This window comes from Hyaena hyaena, unplaced genomic scaffold (assembly GCF_003009895.1).
Source record: "Hyaena hyaena isolate Hyena2069 unplaced genomic scaffold, ASM300989v1 scaffold_526, whole genome shotgun sequence".
In the NCBI taxonomy this organism is placed as follows: Eukaryota; Metazoa; Chordata; class Mammalia; order Carnivora; family Hyaenidae; genus Hyaena; species Hyaena hyaena.
The window spans coordinates 771,870-794,666 of record NW_024081160.1 but is presented as its reverse complement, the minus strand read 5'-3'; the positions used below and the strand labels follow the sequence as shown (position 1 = coordinate 794,666).

Genomic DNA, 22,797 nt, shown 5'->3' with positions numbered 1-22,797 from the left:
TTGTTCGGTTCACTCAGGAGTGACAGATTACTAGTTTGTGATGAATTGCATTTTAACGAGAGACAGAACTTAAATAATGGGAAGGGAACAATATGCATCTTACTGTAGTGCCTGGTGAGATTCAAACCTCCCTTACCTCCAGATTTATATCTCCAAATGAGAGAGATATTTGGCTGTCTGTCTGACAATTATTCCTGCTTTTTTATTGTCTTTGGAAAGGGAACAGGATGCTGGCTGAGTTTCAAAAGGCTCCTCTTTCCAGGAAACGGAGCTTCCTGATTTTACAGTAGGTCACACAGTCAGGGACCCATCAGCATCCTGAAGGATCACAGCAGATCTGCAGGATATGTTTCCGAATGTCACTTAGCTCCCTGACGAAATTGACCTACAGTGTGTGGTGGGTTAGAGAACGGCATCTACTACACACTAAACACAAATTCTCCCCCATTTTCTCAGCGGGAAAAAAATGCATTTGAACATTTCTGTCTAAAATGGGCTTCGTCACCCTATCGTAGAATTGTTTCAGGGCAGTTTGGAAGATTTTGGAGGTTCTCAGTGGAAAGAGGAGGCTGTGGGCCAGTGTGTGTGGTGTTTGCCAGAAACACCACCTCTGAGTGAGGTGGTCCCGTGGGGCTGACTGTGACCGTGGCGTGGACGCCCTCACAGTCACTCCCGGGCTCTCTGGGGCTGTGGCGGTGCTATCTGAAATATCATCTCTGGAGCTGGGCAAACGCCTCCCAGCAGTAATCGTGCTTAATAAGCCCTTGGACTGTTGGCCCGTTAACTTCCTGTTTTTTCTTCTCTGTGTGCCTCCTGATGTCCCTGACAGCTGCAGGGTGAATCTCACCTGGGCATTTGTCTTTCTGAGTAAACCTACTCCCCACTTTGGTTTCTTTTTTTTTTTTTTTAAATGTTTTTTTATTTATTTCTAGGAAAGAGAGAGAGAGAGAGAGACAGCGTGAGCAGGGGAGGGTCAGACAGAGAGGGAGTCACAGACTGAAACAGGCTCCAGGCTCTGAGCTGGCAGTCAGCACAGAGCCCGATGTGGGGCTCGAACCCACAAACTGCAAGATCATGACCTAAGCGAAAGTCGGACGCTTAACCGACTAAGCCACCCAGGCGCCCCTCCCCACTTTGGTTTCTAAAGCATTGTCCGGAACGCGAACTTTTATTCTTGAATATGGTTAACACAGAATCAATTATTCTTTTGTAGCCCAGTGTGTGTGTGTGTTTGTTTTTATCTATTTTCAATGGTCAGTGCCTATGCTCTGTGGTCAAATGGTCCAGATTCAGGACCTAACCCCTCCCGCCCCAATGCCCATTGCTAGTTGTGTGAACTTGGGCAGTTTACCAATAACTAACAACACAGCACCTACCTGTCTGGGTTTTGAGAGTTGAATGAGCATATGAACATGAAGAACCAAACATAGAGCCTGGCACGGGAGCATTAGAACTCTGTAGCGATTTCTAAAATTATAGACTCAATCTTGACTGGAAGCAACCATGACAAATCATTTTACCTTTGTATCTTTCCATTTTCTTGCTCAACACTTTCTAGGGACATTTACTCTGAGTTCTATGCTGTTTGTCCCCAAATTAGTAGCGGGAGTAGGTCTTTGTGGGGGATCTTTTGATAAATCTTGTGGACTCTGCCCATACCTCATCCACATGCATTGGTAACCATAGCCCTACTAGACATACCCAGTCCTCTACCTTCTTTCTTTGTTTTCTCCATTTTACTTATTTTTAATTTTTTTAAGTTTATTTATTTATTTCGAGCGGGGGGGAGCATGAGCAGGAAAGGAGCAGGAAGAGAGGGAGACAGAGAATCCCAAGCAGGCCCTGTACTGTCAGCAGAGAGCCTGATGCAGGGCTTGAACTCATGCACTGTGAGATCATGACCTGAGCTGAAACCAAGATTCAGATGCTTAAGTGACTGAGCCCCCCACATGTCCCAGTTTCCTCTATTTTAGATAAGCTTTGTGGTCCTTGTTGTTGACGACAATGATGGTGGTTATGATGATGGTGATGGCGGTGATGATAATGTTTTTTGTTTTTAGTACAACAATCAAACTATACAATCTGGTTGTAGCGCCTCGCCCGGGTGCAGGACGTATTCTAAAATGATTTAGTTTTCTCTTTTGAACTAAACATGTAGGTGAATATTTTCTTACCAAATACAGTTTTGCACGTATTTCTGTATCTTTGCTTTTGGGGTCTTCTTCAATGAGTAATTCCCTTTGGAGCCTCGGTGAACACAGATTCAAAAATCTCCCCAGTATTTTGCTGTGTGTTCCCAAAACACAAGTCAGAGATGGGTAGCTTCCTGGTTTTGTGAGTCTCTCTCCGGCATTAAAGCATACAGTACAGACAAGATATCTGACTCCCATATCCTACATTTTAATGCAATCTAGTTTTCTTTATACCCATTTCAGGTTAAAGCAGAAGTAACCTAATAGCATGTTTGACAGTTTATAAATTAAAATCAGATCTTTTTGAATTCTTTATTGCTTGATGTGCTTAAACGGCTTAATATCACAGACTGAGGAGGAGAACACATTGCATGGACAACTTATACAACTTAGAATATTGTTACACCTTTGCAGTGTAAAGTTGAATTAAAATGAGACATTCTGTGGTGATATCTAATAGTATATGTGTTAATCGAAAACTGGCAGCAGCTTTCTGGGCGGAATGGTAGGATAGTCAGTGCCACCTCTCAATCAGCGTCTACATTTCACATGTGAGGTGAGCTTGTTGTGTCTCTTACTCTTAACAGTCATGGGTTGTCTTGTAGCCAAACAGACTTTAGTTGTTGTACCAGTAACGTGTCTGTTGGCACAATCTAATTGGATCTGGCAAAGTCCAAGGCCAATTGAATTGCCCCCTCCCAAAACTAACTGTCCCTGAAATGTGTCCTCGTGGATATGGTTGTTGTATCTTTCCATTCATTTTGAACACAAAGGTTTATTGCCGCATTATCTTAATGGCACTATAATATTGAGACATTGGCTAATTGAATAGAAAGCTCCTAGCAAGAGAGGAAAGAGTAAGAATGAAACCTGGTTATTGGAATTTTTATAAAGATAAATATTAAGTTGTATCCGTGTTGGAAAGGGTATCATCAAGGGGCTCAAACAAGAAGCTAATGGGGCACCTGAGTGGCTCAGTCGGTTGAGCGCCCGACTTTGGTTCAGGTCATGATCTCACAGTTCATGGGTTCGAGCCCCGCGTCAGGCTCTGTGCTGACAGCTAGCTCAGAACCTGGAGCCTGCTTCAGATTCTGTGTCTCCCACTCTTTCTGACCCTCCCCTGCTCATGCTCTCTCTCTCTCTCTCTCTCAGAAATAAAAAAAAAAAGAAGCTAAGAAGATAACACTATGAATGGTATATATGAAAGTCAGTTGACAAACTATAGAATTCTTAAACTCTTAACGAGCTTGGTGATTGACTAAAGGTTTTGCTATAATTTTGTCCTTTCTGAATCCCTATTTTTAAGCTAATATGAGACCAGGAAGCTGGAAGGCAATGACCCCATCTCTTCACACTCCCCTCTTCTGCATGGATTCCCCAGCAACCCAGAAATAAGAAAATAAGAGTCGATCCTCACAGTTACATGGTCACCATAGTAACTGGGATTGCAAAAGCTAATTCAGGACACTAAGCTCATAGTTTCAGTTTTTATTTCAGTTTTCACAAATGAAAGCCATCTTAAAGTCCTCGCTAGAAAAGCACATAAATTATGTCAGTCAGACTCATGTATACAAGTAAGATCAAAGACTTTTGTTGTCTTGTACACAAACATGGTACCAGGTTCTTATATTCTGAGTCACATTGCATATTTTTATCTCATTTTCTCCCACTCTTTAATTTTTTAAAAATATTCATTTATTTATTTTTGAGAGAAAGTGAGAGAGAGCACAAGCAGGAGAGGGACAGAGAGACCGAAAGAGACACAGAATCCAAAGCAGGCTCCAGGCTATGAGCAGTCAGCACAGAGCCCGATGCGGGGCTCGAACCCAAGAACCATGAGATCATAACCTGAGCCAAAGTCAAATGCTCAATATGCTGAGCCACCCAGGCACCCCTCTCCCACTCTTTCTGAAGGGCATGTACAGATATACAAATGAACTAGTATATGTTGCTTTAAAAGTCTGCTGCAACGGGGCACCTAGGTGGCTTAGTCGGTTAAGCGTCTGACTTTTGCTTAGGTCATGATCTCACGGTTCGTGGGTTCGAGCCCCGCATCGGGCTCTGTGCTGACTGCCAGCTCAGAGCCTGGAGGCTGTTTCAGAGTCTGTGACTCCCCCTCTCTCTGACCCTCCCCTGCTCACGCTGTCTCTCTCTCTCTCTCCTAGAAATAAATAAAAATATTAAAAAAAAATAAAATAAAATAAAAGTCTGCTGCAAATGTCACTACCCATCTTTGATGGCATGAATGTCCTGTGACTTGGGTGCTGTGTTAATCCAGGATGCTTACGTGTGGAATCACACGGGCGATTCCTTGTCACTGAGAACTTGTGTGCAGAGTTCTGTCCTTTAACTCAGGTCACCGAGCTACTCCTAGGACTTCCATTTGTCCCTTAGGAGGCAGGCAGTGTCTGCACAAAACCATATCTCCTTGGGAGAACTACCAAAGAGGTAAGATGTGAAGAGATCCCATATGGATGCTCACACATTTCTTCTTCCTTCTTGTCTCCAGAACCGAACTTCGTGTCATCTTACGACATTGGAAATTTCACCTACTTCTTTTTCCGAGAAAATGCCGTGGAGCACGACTGTGGGAAAACCGTGTTCTCCAGAGCTGCCCGGGTCTGCAAGAATGACATCGGGGGACGATTCCTGCTCGAGGACACCTGGACCACGTTCATGAAGGCCCGCCTGAACTGCTCCCGGCCCGGGGAGGTTCCCTTTTACTACAATGAGCTGCAGAGCACTTTCTTCCTGCCCGAGCTGGATCTGATCTATGGCATCTTTACCACTAACGTGTAAGTAACTGGAAGAAAACTCTTTCCCTGCCCCTCCGTCCATTGCGCATGAGTCTACTGTTCTTTGACCTTTGAGGTTGGAAAGTGGCTTTAAAGGAAATCTTTCTTATGTTACTGGGCTAACGGCCAAGTGAATGTTTGAGTATGAATTACATATTACGCAAAGATAATGTGATTTCTGAGGCTGGTAGTAGGGAAATAAAGTGAAGCAAAAAAGTTTCAGTCTATCCTTAGGTAATTGTAGCATCAAGTTATTCGATTATAATTTTCTCCTTCCTGATTCGCCAGTGTGTTCTGGGCACTCTCTGAAATGGTGGTACCTATTAGACGCATCTTTTTTCTATATGCAAGTTATGCATTTGTGCATACTGAAGGCAGTGTTGTCCAAGTCTGATCTTTGAGGTAGTATAATTCATGCCCGCGCCTCTGCTCATAAGTGAAAGGCACATTCTCACTTTGCCGTAGCTGTATTTTCAACCGTTGTCCCAGGAGATGGCTAACCTGGTCAGGCTTTGTTAAAATGATGGTTGTACTTTAAAAATATGCTTGAAAAAAACTATAACATCTTTTGTTTTTTGTTGTGGGGAAGAAACACTCCTAGCTCCAAAACTCAGAAATTTTGGATAAGGAAGAGCATGGGAAGTTTCCTGGTCTTTCGTTCACTCTTACTCAGGTGGAGTGTAGCATGACTCACACCTATTTCTCGTTCTTTGCTGGTGTGTGGTGAAAGATTCGAAGGATCACAACCCGCCCCCAGGGATGACAGATCACCTTTTCATACTCAGACTCTGGGCTGCCTTTTGTCAGGGGTAACGGTGGTCTGCGGTGTGGGCTCTGCCTTGGACCATCTTTGAATCTCTAATCTGCCAACCTAACAGAGTGGAGAGAGTTGGAATCAGGGCAGGTTGAAAGTGCTGAGAAAGCACATGGGATGGCCATCCATCCAGGTCAGTCCAGGATTGTCTGGCTTCAGCATCTGGAGCAGCCCCGCACCCCGGAGCAACATCACGGTCCTGGGAGAATGGAAGAAGCCTACCCAGGAATTGCTGGAGAATCACTTCATCTGTTCCTTCCTTCCCTGTTACATTTCCCCTCTGTCCTTTCCCTTGATGATCTTTAGTGTTACCAGTCACTTGACAATCACATTGACTCCGTGAAGAGCCCTCTTTCTGACATGAAGTTAGAAGAAGGCCGAAATGGATGGCTCCCCATCCACCCCCACCTGCCATGACCACCTTCATTGTAAATCTGGTTTTCAACCCCAGAGCTTATTTTCCCTCCTTGATATGTTTCTTTTAAAAAATCAATTTATAGTTTCTGAAGTTGATTTGCTTTCCAAAACCTGGTTTAAGAAATCGCGTCGGCTGCACAAGATGAATGTTCGGTTGCTGACTTGACATCAATTTTACACACAATGGGAGCTGGGCTTACTTAGCTGTTCATTCCCCTGGCTCTGGGCAAAGACGAACAATTTAAAAAGTTATAGAAGAATCTGAACCATTCCAATGGTGAATGGTCAATTTAGACCTTGCAAAAATAAGGTTTAGACTGTTCCGGATGATTTGTTTAGTGTTCCAAGTGCCCAGCATATTGGATGTCAGATTGTATATAGCATCTCTATCTATCTATCTATCTATCTATCTATCTATCTATCTACCTACCTACCTACCTACCTACCTACCTACCTATCATCTATCTATATTAGAGATAGAATCACTAGATCTTTCCTTTCTCTCTATAACACTTAGTCTCATCAGGTCTTGGGAAGAACTTTCTTATCCATCTAATCCCACAATATGCCCCACCTCTCTTCCCTCTTGTGTCTCAGCCTGCATCTTACCTTCTGGACAGATGACCACATTCTTGACAAGATGTGCTCCAAACTGAAAGAACATGATGATGGGAGACAGCCAGCTATATAACGTGTCCCTGCAGTGGATGAGTACATCACACTGTGGCCAAGTTCTCTGGTGTTTATGCTCATAGTTTTGGTTTGCCTCTGTATATTTGTCAAGGTCTCTTAGCGCTGGGGAGTGGCGATGAAGATCACTCTCTTCACCCATTCTGCCATTGGACTGTGTGGTTTTCTCACACCCTTGGCTATGAGCTGGGCAGCAGGAAATGGTGTGCTTACTACCGTGTGGAGTCTCTGAAGGTCTTACCTTTGTGTTCCCGGGTGTCTAAAAATGGGGGCTCACAGATAACAAAAACCAGAGCTGTGGTCAAAAAAGCAGATTTATGTAACCAGGCCATATTTTGCTGTTTCCACAGTTAGCACAAGTCCACTGAACTCCTGAGAACCTCTCATTTACAGCTGTCTCTGCAGAGCCTGAACTCTGATTTAAGGTTTCAAGATTTCCTATGACAGTGCTATGTCAAATTTTTCTCCCTGAACCTTTGGATTTAAAATGCTTTTTAAATTAAAAATGTATATATAAATGAAGGATCTCTGACAGGGACTTTTTGCGAAATGCTTTTAGTTGATTATGTTTGAAAGGCTTACAAATAAGCACAACTCTCTGGAGATTGAAAAAAGAGAGAGAGAATTCACCAAAGTTTGCCCCACCGCCATCTAAAGGAACCCGATAAACAATTAGGTCGAGAGCCCCCCGGACCATTGAGAGGCTCCAGCCTCTGAAGGGGAGCATCTTTCTCCTCCCAAATTTAAGAGGCCTAACATACAACTCTTCACAACCCTCTGTCCTCTTGTTGTGGCTGAGCGAATTAATCCCATCTGGCAGGATTAGAAGTGTCATCACTGCTAAATTGTCTTGCTTCTACACTCAAGTGTTTGTTCTCCCCCAAAGGAAGCCACAGAGGCACACCAGTCACTGATTCAACTTCATCCCTGGGGGGACTTAGGACTGTGATCCTGAGGTTTTGGGGAAGGTGCCTGCGCTGCGTGGGGTCCCCGCGGGGCTCTCTGACCTTCCTCCCCTCCTCTCTCTTCCTTGTCCTTCCTCCCCCCAGGAACAGCATCGCTGCCTCGGCCGTGTGCGTCTTCAACCTGAGCGCCATCTCCCAGGCCTTCAACGGGCCCTTCAAGTACCAGGAGAACTCGCGCTCCACCTGGCTACCGTATCCCAACCCCAACCCCAACTTCCAGGTAATTTCAGGGGGGTAACGGGCACTCCTTCCTCTGGAAAACGCAGTCTTGTGTCAATGGTGTAAAGTCCAGTGCACGCACAGCGCAGCTGGGGCCTCCCCTGACCCTCCTGGACGTGCCCACACTCAGCCTGACTCATGGAACATGGCAAGGCCTTTTGTCAGCTGAGGTGCCTGGGCTGAAAGGGGGCCTTTTGTCAGCTGGGACACCCGAGGCTGAACTGAAAGAGGCCAGAATAAAGCAGCAGGCTGGGAACCCAAGCTTCAATTAGTGCTAATGATGGCGGACTCTGTGTCCCCAGAAGCTCTGATCCCTAATGAATGATGCCGTAGTGAATGGAGCCCAGGGCACAGGGCAGTGGAGATGCACAAACAGAATTAGGGCACTAATTGGTGAACGTGGGGAGATTTCCTGTCGGGGTGGGTGGGGCGTGATGGTGCAGCTGGGGCGAGAGCCGAGCAGATGGTGGCCATTAGCTTATGAATCACGAAATTACAGGATGTTTGAGCTATAAGGGGCTCTGCATGTCATTTACTCTCATCTTCCAACGTTCAGAAGAAGCTGGGACCCAAAGAAATGCGATTTCCTCATGTCTGGTCCATCAGCAGGTGTGGTAGTCCGCTCTGGCCGCCATAACAAAATACCACCGACTGGGCGGCTTGAACGACGGACATTTATTTTGTCACAGTTCTGGAGGTTGGAAGTCCAAGATCAAGGTTCTATCCAGTTCAGTTTCTGGTGAATCTCTTCTTCTCTTAAAAATGGCCACCTTCTCACTTTGTCCTCACATAGCCTTTCCTCAGTGACCAGGGAAAGACCCTAATCCTATGGGATCAAGAACCCACCTGTGTGGGGGCGCCTGGGTGGCTTAGTCGGTTAAGCGTCCGACTTTCGCTTAGGTCATGATCTCGTGGTTCGTGGGTTTGAGCCCCACGTTGGGCTTTGTGCTGACTGCCAGCTCAGAGCCTGGAGCCTGTTTCAGTCTGTGACTCCCTCTCTCTCTGACCCTCCCCTGCTCATTCTCTCTCTCTCTCTCCTAGAAATAAATAAAACATTACAAAAAAAAAAAGAATTAAAAAAAAAAAGAACCCACCTGTGTGAACCCATTTAACCTTAATTACTTCCTTACAGACCCCGTCTCCACAGACAGCCACCTTGAGGGTTGGGGGTTCAACATATGCATCTGGGGGAGACACAAACATACAGACAACAGCAGCAGACTTCCCTTGAGGGCCTCCCTTCTGACAAGGAAGCTCATAAAATCATCATCGTCATCATCGTGCTTGTAATTTTTAGTACCACCACGTTCAAGTCTCTGTTCTCCTCATGTTGCATGCCGGCAACGGTGCTGTGATCAGTAACAATTCTCCCACAGACAGAGGGGCGCTGAGCCTCAGTGCTGAGAATCAGTCCAAGGATACTGGCTGATCGGTAGCTGAGCTGGGATCTCAACCCCAGTCTTCAGATGCAAAGCCCCAACCTCTTCTGGCCAAAAGACCATTAGTTACCGCAACTAATCAGTGTCAGAACTGGGTTCTGTACCCAGGCTTCCAAGTTCTGGCTCGTTTATCATCCCAGCACCTAAAACTTCTGGCTTTTGAGAAAACTGGGAGTATAGAAAGGGTTCAATTATTTTATGCTCTCCTTGGACTTTGGTAGGGACCGTTCAATTCTAATTGTTTTGAAAGAATTTTTTAAATTAAATTTTTGGTAATTTAAGAGCATGGGATTGGGTACAGAGGGTGTTTTTTTACAACCTCTTTACCATTTGCTGCTTTACTGGGACATTCCATCGGCATCTTTCATCTCTCATTCTCACCAATAAGATGAGGAAAGTGGGATACAAAGGCACAGGAATGCTTCAGGAGTAAACTTGGATAATATTGATTAATGTGCCTGCTGACTGTAGAATGTATTTGGAGAAGACGACTCTAAGGGACTGTTTATTGGGTGCCTTCCAGATGTCCCACATTGTGTTAAAGCTTTATGTACCTGCCTTGCTATCTCCTCCCCAGCTCTGTAAGGTAGGCATCGTTAACCCCACTTTAGAAGTCAGGAAGCTGAGTGATCAGATTTATATTGATTACCCCAGCCCTGCTACTGTGAAAGTTCAGTACCAGTTCAGTACAAAGAGATTCATATTACAGGTCAAGCCAGCTAACAGCTTAGTGGGAACAAACCTGAATTAGCCAAGGCCCCTCATGGCATAGACGGTTTATGTCATTATTAACTAAACACTTACTCTTTGCCCCTTTGTTGAGTCTCTGCCTCTGAATTTCCTCCTGTCCTCAGATGATGGGGTACAGCATAACTGTTTAAGAAGGCCTTCCATCAAATCCTGAAGGTGGACTATATCATTCCCCTTAAGAAGAGTCTTTGTAAAGTCCTGAGTGTTAAACACAATTAATGAAGATAATCTATTTCTTATTTTATCCCTATATTTATAGTGCACTTTTAATGCCTTGATGTTTCTATTGCAAAAGTCTTCACAATGAACAGTGACTTAATAAACCCATGATGCCTTCCCACCTCTGGGCAGTAGATAACTTTTAGCCCCTTTATCTGAATATATTTGTAGCACACAGCAAAATCTCTCATTTCCTAAGGCTACGGGCATCTGGTTTTATAATGCCAGTGTCACACCCAAAGGCTTACTCACGTTGATGAGCTGAGAGTAGGTTCATGCCCTGTAATGCATGAAGCTGGCACAAATGTGGCATTCGTTTCAGGCAAGAAGCTTGCTTAGCTGGGCTTAACTTGTTTGGGTAGAATTTAATATTGACAGGGAACTAAAATTTTAGATGATGACGATTCCTTGTGTAATTTCTGAACAAAATTGTACCAATTGTACCAAAATTTTCTTCTGGTTTACCCTATTTGATGGCCATGCTCACATAGGCGTCCTTACTGACACTCATGAGAGCACTTAGCTAGAACGGGGTAGGAATATGTTTTGAATGAAGGATCCCTGCACTAGTCATGTATATAGGGCCTTATGTTTGCAGTAACCAACAGTAAGAAGTGGTTCCATTTTTTCTATTCTTGTTTGCCTAGCGACATTTGGACTTTTATGCAGCATTTATAATGAGAACTAGCAAGTTAGAGGGGCCAAAATATGACTCAGATTCAGGAAGAAGAATGAGATAGGAAGGGCAGTGCATCACTTTGGAAGATTTAATACAGAATTCTCAATTGAGGACAATAACCAAACAGCACAAAATAGCATTTTTATCAGTTGCCATCTAGAAACCACTCTAAATAGCTCTATGAAAGCCTTACCCACATTAGAGCCTGCAGTCCAAGTCATCCTGGCCCTGAACTTCACAAGGAAAAGCATTGGTCAGTCACAGGAAACACCATCCAGTGGACAGACTCTGGAATTTTCTGTGCAGTTTTGACAACCACCAATCAGAAATGATGGAGACAAAATGGAAAGCAGACCCTTAAGTGGTCAGACAGATGAGGAGGCCATTGTTGGGTCAAATGAAGGGGTCAATGCACAGTGCACATTTGCAGCAAGATGGGAGGAGGAGGGTCAATAAGACCGGGTGCCCTGAGCACGAGGCTGGGTGGTCGCAGACCCACATGAAGCTCCAGCAAACTGGAGAGAGGATGGGACTTTTGTCTCTGGTGCAAACAAAAATGCAAGTATTCTAGCATTACAAAATTAGTAGAATACCTACCTTTATTACTTTCAGAAGTGTTAGCAAGGCAACCATTGTGTTTTGTAACCCACTTGAGGACAGGGACATTTGTCTTGTTTCCCTCTTGCACAGAGTCCCCAAGGTGTCATGCAGACATGTGTGGGAACCCAGTGTCAAGGCACAGCCCGAGAATTTGCAGTGCATTAGAGAGCTAGGTGGGTTACTTACGATCCAATATATAAGCCGTAAATCTAAATAGCTTTCAAAATATGAAAAAGCATCCTTGGGTGGGATATTTATTATAGGCTAGAAAAATAAACTAAGACATTATAAAGTATAGTTCAAAATTAGTTCTTGGCCAACGATTGTGTTACCCAATTCCTATGTGTAGGAGTTTTTCCCGTACCGTTCAGTAATTTCCCAGCACCATCTGGGCATCCTACCATTCAACTCACTCTGACACTTTTTACCAGAAGAGAGCATCAGATCTCACAGGTGCAAGGATCAGTTCTACAAGCTTCCTGCCCACCCCCTCGCCATTTCAGGCACTGATCTGAAGTCTGATTCCTCACCTGTGCTTCTGAACCATTGGTTATCAATAGAAAGTTCCAATGATCTTTACCCCAGTGTCAATTACTTTGCTAGTGGGACTCACAGAACTCAGAGAACCATTTTACTTACTAGATTACTGGTTTATTTAAAAAGATCTAACTCTGGAGCCTCCAGCTGCAAGTGATGCCCTGGGCAAGGTCTGGGTCAAGGAGCAGAGCTACTCCACACCATGCCCTCTCTGAGCCCTAAACCTCCGCATCTTCACCCACTAGAAACCATCTGAACCCTGTACCTTTTGGGGTTTTATAGAGGCTTCATTACATAGGCAAGATTGATTCAATCGTTGGATAATGGTGATTAAACTCCATCTCGATCCCCTCTCCCCTCCCTGGAGGTCAGGGGTGGGCTGAAAGTTCCCCACCCTACCTAATTATGTGATTGGGTGTCCAGCCAGCTGGCCCAGAGTTGCCTCGTTAGGGAGCTCTGTGTTGGAAAGATGACAAAGACCAAATATGTATTTCTTACAGGTCACAATATCACAATGGCACTTCAGGTTGATGACTTAATATATGGGGTCCGGGGTAAAGAAATGATAAGCTCTAGTCCACAGAGGTCTCCTCTGGGTCTCGCAGACCTCTACAGATTCCTCAGGGGCAGCACGAGGTCCTCAGTTTTGTGTTATGACTCCTGATTTCTGCGATGCATTTAAAACACAAATCAACACTGCACATATGACACAAAACCTGTGTAAAACTTCACCCAACAAGTAGATAGCTAAGTGCCACCTGTGTGTCAGCAGTGGCATTGACTTCAGGAAAAGCAATCTGGCAAACATAGAGTCATTCTTGGAACCAGAGCACACCTGGGCAGACCTCAGACCGAGGCTGGGAGAGCGCTTTTGCTTTGTAACACATTTGTTAACAGGCAATGTCCCTGTTCTGTAAGTGCTACTGTTAAGTATGATGGCTATGTGGAATCTCCTAGCACAGCCCCCTGCCCCACTAGCAGCTGCCTATGTATTCACCCATTGATTCCTTCCTTTATTTATTCATGCGTTTCCCTCTGGCCACTGAAACTCAGTGGACCATAGAATCGCCGTCCTGCTACAAGACAAATTTACCATTGGTTGAATGGCTTCTCTGTGCCAGGCACACTGTTTTGTTCCTTGGCATTTACAAGCGCCTTCAATTAATTTACAAATGCCTTCCACTGATGATCTCAGTTGGCCTCACAACTGCCCTTGTGAATTGAGTGGAGTGTTTTTGCAGTGACTTCATAGGCAGAGACAGAGGCAGAGAAGTAGCATCTTACCCGAGACTGCATGGCTCCCGGGGTGGCAGAGTGGAGCCCTTCACCTGACCGTGACCCCATCACTGTGGACCCATCGCCTTGTATATGGGCTTTCCCTCAAGGAAATGTGGTGTTATGCACTGGACAAGACTCGAAATCCATTTCTCTCTGATACTCTCTAATTTTACAACCAGCCTATCATTTTAAAGCACGTAGGGCATTTTATCAAGTGCTACAAGAAATATCATCTATTTTTAAAAAGCCATTTCCATCTTACACTTTTGCCCCTTTAACAAGTATTAGAAATGTCATGTTACAAACAGCAGTCTCGGATGGGATAGACAGGGAAGTTCATTTCCATCAAAGTTGCTTACGGGAAGTTCCTTTGTTGACCCCAGGATTCAAGCTTATGAAAGAGCTGAGAAAGATCGGTGGGGATTCTCTGGTTGTGTGCTCTTCCCCATGAAAGCTTTTCTCTTTCCTACCCCACTTTCTACCTTATCCTTGCCAAAAGTCATCCTTCTCAGTACCTGCCCATCTCTCTACCGCACGGCTCTGGATTTCCTTCTCAGCAATTGCCAGGCCAGATTTTTCCCCTCCTTTCATATACCAAACCCATCTTCATGGTGGCTGCTCTGCCTGAACATCTCTTTCCTCCCCTTCTTCTTCTTCCTGTTTTCTTCCTTTACCCTCTTCTGTCCCCCTCTCCCTTCCTCCCTTCCTCTGGCTTAGAGAATGAGCACAAAGCAATGGAGCCACCGGTGCCTTGTACCCATATGAAATATACTGGAATAATATTATATAATTTACAGATTAAAATGGCCTAATTCCATCTCTATGGAATCCATATCTTGCTTATAGACCCACCATTCCAGTAGGGGTAATAATAGATCACTATGATGTTCTTGAGTGCTGCAGTTTCAATTTTTCAACCTGACTTATCGGACAGATGTAATAGTGTGCACTTGGCCAGACGGCTTCTGTGGAACTTCAACAGGTGATGAGGAGTTGTCTTTCATATGTGTTTTCAAATTGAAATCAGCACAGGTTTCTACTGGATTGATTTTTAACATCTGGTCGTATCTTTCTGTAATGGAGTTGAAAGACTTTTTGGATGTGATGAGTTCAAATCTAGAAGGGGAAGGATACTGGGGACTGGGACCTTGGGGAGAGCAGGGAAGCGCACATGTTTGCACACAGAAGTTCTTAACCTTCCAAGTCCCCCTCCTGCCGGCGTGGCCAAGATCACTATGCGTGTCCACATGGCCAGTCCCGTAATGGCCTGTTTTCCCTTCCAGTGTGGCACAGTGGACCAGGGCCTGTACATGAACCTGACGGAAAGGAACCTGCAGGATGCTCAGAAGTTCATCCTGATGCACGAGGTGGTCCAGCCCGTGACCTCGGTGCCCTCTTTCATGGAAGACAACAGCCGCTTTTCCCACGTGGCCGTCGACGTGGTGCAGGGCAGGGACATGCTTGTCCACATCATCTATCTGGCCACAGGTAGGATTCGGCACCTCCTCTGAGCAGTTTCTTACCTACCATCTTCTGCTTTCATGTTTTAAACCCTAAATATGTGATTTCTATGTGAAGCTGCGAGTCGGTCATCTTTCCTCTCCCAGAAAAACCCATGAAGCAACCTCATCTTTGTCATCCTCTGTGTTTCTCATAGGAAACTTAATTTCACTCCCTTTTTACACTAATCATTGGTCATAATTTTAGTTGGGAAGACAATGCCTGATTTCATAACTATCATTTCTTAACTACTCCTAAAATAAGCCTTTTCTCGGAAAGAGCATTTGCATTTGCATAGTTGGAGACAATGGAATTGGAGGGCATAGTTGGGCGCAGTATTATCCTGGGATTGCCATAATGATTTTCAATTGATTCAAACAGTGCTTGCAAGATATTCCTGGTGTAGGATGTAGATAGAAGACTTTTGAAGAATATGTTTGGAGGCATAAACAACAAAATACTTTGAAGAAAAGCTGGCAACACTATTTATCAAATTATCGATGACAGCTAGCCATGTCTAGCTTCCAAGGTAACTAGCGTACTAGAGGCAGGTCCCGCCTTGGTTTCTGGCACAGAGGAGGCTGCTTGAGACCAGCCTCAGTGACCATGTCTCAGATTGCACACCTGTTCAGCTTTTCCTTGCCTTCAGGTTGTCCTGTGCAGAGTCCCCTCACCATGGAGCCCATCTCCATCCTTACACCCTCCAGTGCCCTGTCTAATGACCGCTTTCTCACAGAACACACTTTCCATTGCTTTTGTTGTTTATAATATCTCATACCCATCTATGGGTTGATTTTATTCAAAAAGTCACCAACATTGAATTTTTACTATTTTTTCATTCATATGAGCCCTAATGAGTCAGATGATGAACAGATGGAAATTTCTTGCTCTCTTGGGGACAACATATCATCATCCAGCCACTGAGGGGAATGACAGGGTGACAGGCTTATGGAGTGGACATGAATAGAGCTGTGGGCTAGTGAGTAACAAGGGGCTCTCCCAGAAGATGACGTTTAAGCTGAGAGCTGACTAAGGAGAAAGACCTGGACTTGCAGGAGGAGGGAAGTAGCAAAGGTACAAGAGGGGTCAGCCGGGGGGAGCCCCTGTGTTCTCAGGTAAGGACAGGGATGTGACTGTGGGATTGACAAAGGAGGCCGTGAGTGCCTCTGTGGTCAGGAGCGGGAAGGGAGTTAGGTGGCCATCCTTGATGAGTCTGAGGGAAGAGTTCAGAAGAAGTTAGGTGGAACATCCATGCCGAATAAGGCTTGGACGAGGGTTGATGTGGTAGCCCGAGGGACTGGGCGCTCAAGCCTGTGATGTGTTTTAAGAGAAGACAGAGAATTATCATTGCACTGTGTGTCTTGCTCATTAGAGCATAAGAATAAATCAGATCTTGGTTTTTGCCATTTTTATCCTAATACCCCACCAGAGAGTCTGATGTGTGGTAGGTTGAGGAATGAGTGAACTGGACCTTTCCAAAAGTTTCTCTAGTTTTCTTTCCTAAGTGTTCTGGTTGGTGCCATGGAGAATAGAGTCATCTTGGAATTCTAGGAAGCTGTGAGTCCCTTAGCAGTACCCGGGGGTGGAGATGGTGAAGGGAGATGAGGCTGGTCAGTCCAGAGCAGCCTGGGGCCTCAGCCTGAGGACTCTGACCTTCCCACAACCCAGGCCATAAGAAGGTGGATTTGCTTCCCTGTGTCTATGATGACTTGTAGTGAATTTCTAAGGGCATTCTCCTTGTCTGTTAATTTTGTCTGGTGTCTTAGTTCAGGCTGCTATAACAAAATACTGTAGATGGGGGAAAAGTGGGGGGCTTAAACCACGAATCTACTTCTCACTCTTCTGGAGGCTGGAAGTTCAAGATCAAGGTGCTCACCAATTTGTTTCCTGGTGAGAGCCCTCTTCCTCATTCAGTCTTCGTAGATGACCGTCTCCTTGCTGTGTCCTCACATGCTGGAAATAGATCATCTCTCATGTCTCTTGAAAAAAGTGCTAATCCCATTTATGAGGGCTCCACCCTCATGGCCTAATGACCTCTCCAAAGCCCCACCTCCAAATATCGTCACCTTGAAGATCAAGATTACAGCATGAATTTGGGGAGAAGGCACATGTTCAGTCATTAGCAATGAGCAACTTTTCTACCACTTTTTAAAACTTGCCCATAGGAATAAAATATTTGAAAATCTTTTAAAAAATTTTTTAAGTTTACTTATTTTGAGAGAGAGACAAGAAAGTGTGAATCGAGGAGGGGGAGAGAGAGAGAGAGAGAGAGAGAGAGAGAAAATCCAAGGCAGTTTCAGCCCAATCAGCACACGGAGCCCAATGTGGGGTGTGGGCTCACACAACCCTGAGATCACCACCTGAGCTGAAATCAAGAGTTGAACACTTAACTGACTGAGCCGCCCAGGTGCCCCTTGAAGATCTTTACTGCAAACAAGAAGCTTGTGCAGAATCTTAAGTCCCATCAAAACAGACCAATTTGGGTAAATTATAGACTTGAGATGAAATTATGGTCAACATCCATGGCGTTTAAAGAGTACATCCTTCTAGAAACTTGCTTGCCCCTGTCTGTTTTGAATGACCTCATGACTGGGCTGCTGCTCTCCCCTGAACCCCCTTCCACTGCCTCCCGCATGATAACTAGGGGATTCGCTCTGACCGCAGTCGCTGGCTGCCTCAGGTTGTGTCGGCTCCAGGTTTGCAAATCTGATTCTCATAACGATGCACCACATGCCGTTCAGCGAATAGGTCTTACAGAGGTTTGCTTTTTTGTTCTACAGAACTGATTCAGATTTCAGTCTACAATTTACAAATCAAATCTTGGTATGCATCAAGATGTTGCTAACTGGCACCACGGGCTGGGATTAGGGGGGAAGACGCCGTACCAGCGAACTCTCCTACAGCGACCATGTCTCACTAGTCGGGTAAAGGTCCCTTCCAGCAGAGAAATAACCATGGCTACACGGGGTCCTAAAGTGAGCAGTCCTCAAACTATGTACAGAGGTCTGGGACAGATTTCCAGTGGTGGCTCAGTGCAAAGATGGTATTTACATTTGTTTAGATGAGCTTGATAACTCTAACCGTAGGACTTCTATAAATTACAAATTTCGTGTCTCAACCAAGCTCTGGATCTTTTTGTCTGCCTCTTATAGCACTGACTGATACATTTGGAAAGAAATACCTTCTTTTGTAGGTTTTAATTTAGAATAAAATTTAGTTTTAAATGATATTATTTTCAGTGATCCAACGTATAGGGTTTTTTTCTTTGTTTCCAAGGAATTTAAATGGAAACATGGAATATTAGAATATTCCAAAATGCCAGTCTGTTTTTACTAAACCTGCTAAGAGCCGAGCAGTTTCTGGCAGGTAGGGACAACAAAGGTAGAGATTTTGACTGAAAATTCTAAAAGCTGATGTTGATATGGGCTCTTATTTATATCTTCCCAGTAGAGTTCCATCAAGGCAAACCGGGAACATTCCTCCTCTTTGATATTAAAGCTAATACTGAGCACACGTGACTGGGACCCTTCCAGGCCTTTACAGCACTTTCTGGACCTTTACCCAGGACTTCATAAATGCTCAACTGGTAGAGCGTGATGGTAGCACTCACAACTAGCGAACATGAAACAGAGCGCTTCCTAACTTACTAATAAAATCAATTAGACAGCTTGGGTTTGGGAATCCAGATCTGGTGGTTAAGTGTGTTTTCTCCCCCAGCCCCTCCTTGATTTTACTTGAATTAACAGGAATTGAAGACAGCCTGCCAATGGCCACCTGAAAGTTGGTTTATTTTATTTGTCAGCATGATCTAAAAATCGAAGTGAAATAGACCTTAGCAATAGGGCGGCCCTGGTCTGTTAGTACAACTCCCGTCTCTCTCTCGTTGGAATGCCAGCCCGGGGTAGGCTCATTATCTGGGCTATGACTGTGCTGTTGTTTTATAAGTTATCTCTTTGAAGGTCTTCTTAAGGCAAGAGGCAAAATGGCACGCGGTAACTCCTTTTAGAAAGCGTACTCCTGGACTTTGTAAGCGACTGTGTCTCACATCCACACGGTTACTCGCCTCCTCTCTGCAAAGATAAAATTAGAGTCCTGTTGACCACTCATGTGTTGCGTGACTCTCCTCCTTACTTGATTCATGGAACACCATCTCTTCTGGCACTTCTGCCTGTGACATTCCTTTGCTGGATTCCATCTTCCCTGCTTGCCCTTCACATGCGACTGTGACTCAGGCTCTGCCCAGAGTCACGAAGCTTCTGGTCTATGCCTCCTCCCTGGCAGTACCGTTCATTCCGTTTCAGGGTTTCTACCGGCCTTCCAGGACGCCGTATATTCCTTGTATTTTTCCTTTGCCTCAGTTCCAGCGTGTCTGTGGATGAATGTGTATCTTTATTGCCCAGATCTGCGTCTCCTCCTGTATTCTCTCTCGTTCTTGTTCAGGCAGCATAGAGTTTTGAACCCTCTGCCACCTCTGCAAACCATCCATTTTATTTTTTTACAAAACTACTTATTCCCTTAATTCAAAACCCTTATTATTCCTAGTGAGCTTTTTGTTTGTTTGTTTGTTTGTTTTGGGGGTGGAGGGACAGAGATAGGGATAGAGAGAGAATCCCCATGTGGATTCTCAAACCCATGAACCTTGAGATCATGACCTGAGCTGAAATCAAGAGCCAGACGCTTAAGCGACTGAGCCCCCCAGGTGCCCCTAGAAATACTATTTTAAATCAATGTGTGTTCAACTTGAGAGTGGGTAAGACCTGGATTCTGACTTCGTATAGAGAGCTGGGATTATTTGGAATGATAAGAGAACTCATAACAAATGACAATTTTTGTTTTATTTTTAAAATTTTATTTTTATTATATTTAATTCAAGTACAGTTAACACACCATGTTACACTAGTTTCAGGTATACAACATAGTGATTCCAGATGTTTATACGTTATGCAGAAAGCTAGGATTTCTTTTTTTTTTTTTTAATGTTTTATTTATTTCTAGGAGAGAGAGAAAGACAGCGTGAGCAGGGGAGGTTCAGAGAGAGAGGGAGTCACAGACTCTGAAACAGGCTCCAGGCTCTGAGCTGGCAGTCAGCACAGAGCCTGACGTGGTGCTCGAACCCACGAACCGCGAGATCATGACCTAAGTGAAAGTCGGACGCTTAGCCGACTAAGCCACCTAGGCGCCCCATAGAAAGCTAGGATTTCTAACGGGCTTCCAGGTGAACTGAATGCTGTCCTTTTCTAGACCATATTTGAGCTGTTCTGGGAGAAATAATAATTTTCTTTCTTTTTCTAAAAAAAAAATTTTTTTAATTTTTAATTTATTTCTGAGAGAGAGGGACAGTGTGAGCAGGAGAGGATCAGAGAGAGAGGGAGATATAGAATCTGAAGCAGGCTTCAGGCTCTGAGCTAGCTGTTAGCACAGACCCGGACGCAGGGCTCAAACCCATGAACCATGAAATCTTGACCTGAGCTGAAGTTGGACACTTAACCAACTGAGCCACCCAGACTCCCCCGAAATAATAATTTTCTTGACCTAGAATCTCTCTACAACAGATGCACCTCATCTCTCTCTGAGATTAGGCGCTGACATCATTGTGACTGGCTTCTAATTGTGTGTGATACAGATATAAACTCTGTTATCCAACTTGAGACTACCAGATATGCTCACTGTTCCTGATTCAGAATAGACGAGCACTGGGTATAGCCAGGTGAATTTTTAAAACCCAAAGATAAAGAAAGGATTATTGAGGCATTGAGGAGCAAAAATAACTACAAATGGAAAAGACGGAAAAAAAATTGCTAGGTGGTCCCAGAATGCGCTCCAGCTGTGTGAATCTGAACCACGGTCAAAACTATTCTGAGACAAAGAAAATGTGAATCATGGATATTATCCTCAACCAGAAATAGAGGATAGTTAGGCACTTCCCCAAATGAGAAAAACCTCAGGCAGCAGAATGCCAGGGGTCTATTCTACAAGCACAAAACCAGACTCGTTCCTGCTTAGATTCAGCCGAATAAATGTTAGAGAAGCTTTGAGAAAGAATGGAAAACAAAAGAAAGCAATGGAAATCTTAAGACCAGGTTGCAGGCACAGCAATCTGCACAGTAACTGGAGGAAAATTCAATGTGACTCAAGGGTTTTATTCTAGGATAATCTTTCCTTCAGAAGTAAAGGCACACGGAGACTTCAGGGGACCCAACGTGTGTGATTCCTACCTTGAAAGCAGAAAACCTGGATTTCTAGCCAAAGAAAAAAATCATGGAAAGAAGTCAAGGAAGAAGGACAGGTAGTGAGGGGAGAATCCTTTTTAATTTCAGATAGAGACAAATGAAGATAGAGACGGTTAACCAGCGCTCTGAGAGTTGGTGGAGCCCAGCATGTCGGGAAAACTTAGGGAAACCCTACGCATTGGACATCCCTTCTGTTGGCTTGCTTTATCCTGAACCCTCAGCCATTTGCTCTGTCTCAGCCGCCACCATGGCTGATAGATTCCTTGCAGGACTGTGGGATTCTTCCAACTGATGCCTTCTGGCTGGTGGCCAAGCACCCCCAGCCACCTCTGAACTTGGATGAGACACTGCACCACTCGCATGGGATCCAGCTTCTAAGCAGGTGCAAAAAGGATGGAGAGATGCACCCAGAAAGGCAGGGAGCTCAACTCCCTGTGAGGTGAGCTTCAACCAATGAGATGCAGGGCATGGGAAGAAACAAGCTGATAAATTTTGCTTCCTCTAAATGTGGTGCCGTCCGTCCTGACGTCTATGGAGCAGCCCATTGTCCTGCTCTCCTCTTCTCCTCCTTCTCTCCCCACACCTGTCGTGTTAGAGTCCCTGCTGAGTCTTCTAATCTTCCTCTGGCTTGTTGCCCATGATCAGCAGTGATTGAAAGTTGCCTCGGGTAGCCAAGTGCTACGATCTGTGGTTCGAAGAATTACACACCATTTGTCTTCACCCCACCTTTTCATATAAATCCTGGCTGATGTTCAGATGTGATGTATCTCGTTAAGGTTTCATGGTAGTTACTAGAGCTGAAGTACAGAGTCTCCTGTTCCCGGACCTGCTGTCCTCTTTAGACAGAGAGCTCGGTAGCGTGCCGTCGTTTCTGTGGGAAAGGACATCATACCTGCAAAGAGGTTCTGCGATGTCCGTCCAGTGCCCCACGTCTCACTTCTGCAGAGGGACAGAGGGACCCTTTCTCCCTGGAAACTTTGCAAAGTGATGACCTCAACAATGCGCCATCCCCTCTCTCTCTCCTCCTTCCATTCTTATTACTGTGACCAAGATGTGTGTTGTTTTCCTGACCAAAGGGACAAACACAACCTTTCAGGAGAATCCTCCTGTCACCCTATAGGCAGTGAGGTGGCTGCGTCTCTCCCCTGGGGGGCGCCGCCTCTCTGACTCAGTTGTTCAGACCCCTGGGGAGTATCCAGGAGACCCTCAAGAAGGAATTGCCCACTGCATGGGGTTGGCATGGACCTCTGGACACAGCATCGGGATGAGGTTTTGTATTTCCTTCAAGAATGCAAGGAGTGGGGCGCCTGGGTGGCTTAGTCGGTTAAGCGTCCGACTTTCGCTTAGGTCATGATCTCGCGGTTCGTGGGTTCGAGCCCCGCATCGGGCTCTGTGCTGACTGCCAGCTTAGAGCCTGGAGCCTATTTCAGAGTCCGTATCTCCCTCTCTCTCTGACCCTCCCCTGCTCACGCT

General features: G+C 45.0%; 1 protein-coding gene across 1 annotated transcript in view; it reads left to right on the top strand.

Moving 5' to 3' along the window:
- Positions 1–22,797, top strand: part of SEMA5A (semaphorin 5A) — a 310,846-nt gene that overhangs the window by 160,950 nt on the left and 127,099 nt on the right. Inside the window, exons 7-9 of the mRNA XM_039255468.1 lie at positions 4,702–4,987; positions 7,958–8,093; positions 14,878–15,079. Of these exons, the coding sequence (XP_039111399.1) occupies positions 4,702–4,987; positions 7,958–8,093; positions 14,878–15,079 (624 nt within the window). The remainder of the gene's footprint in view (positions 1–4,701; positions 4,988–7,957; positions 8,094–14,877; positions 15,080–22,797) is intronic.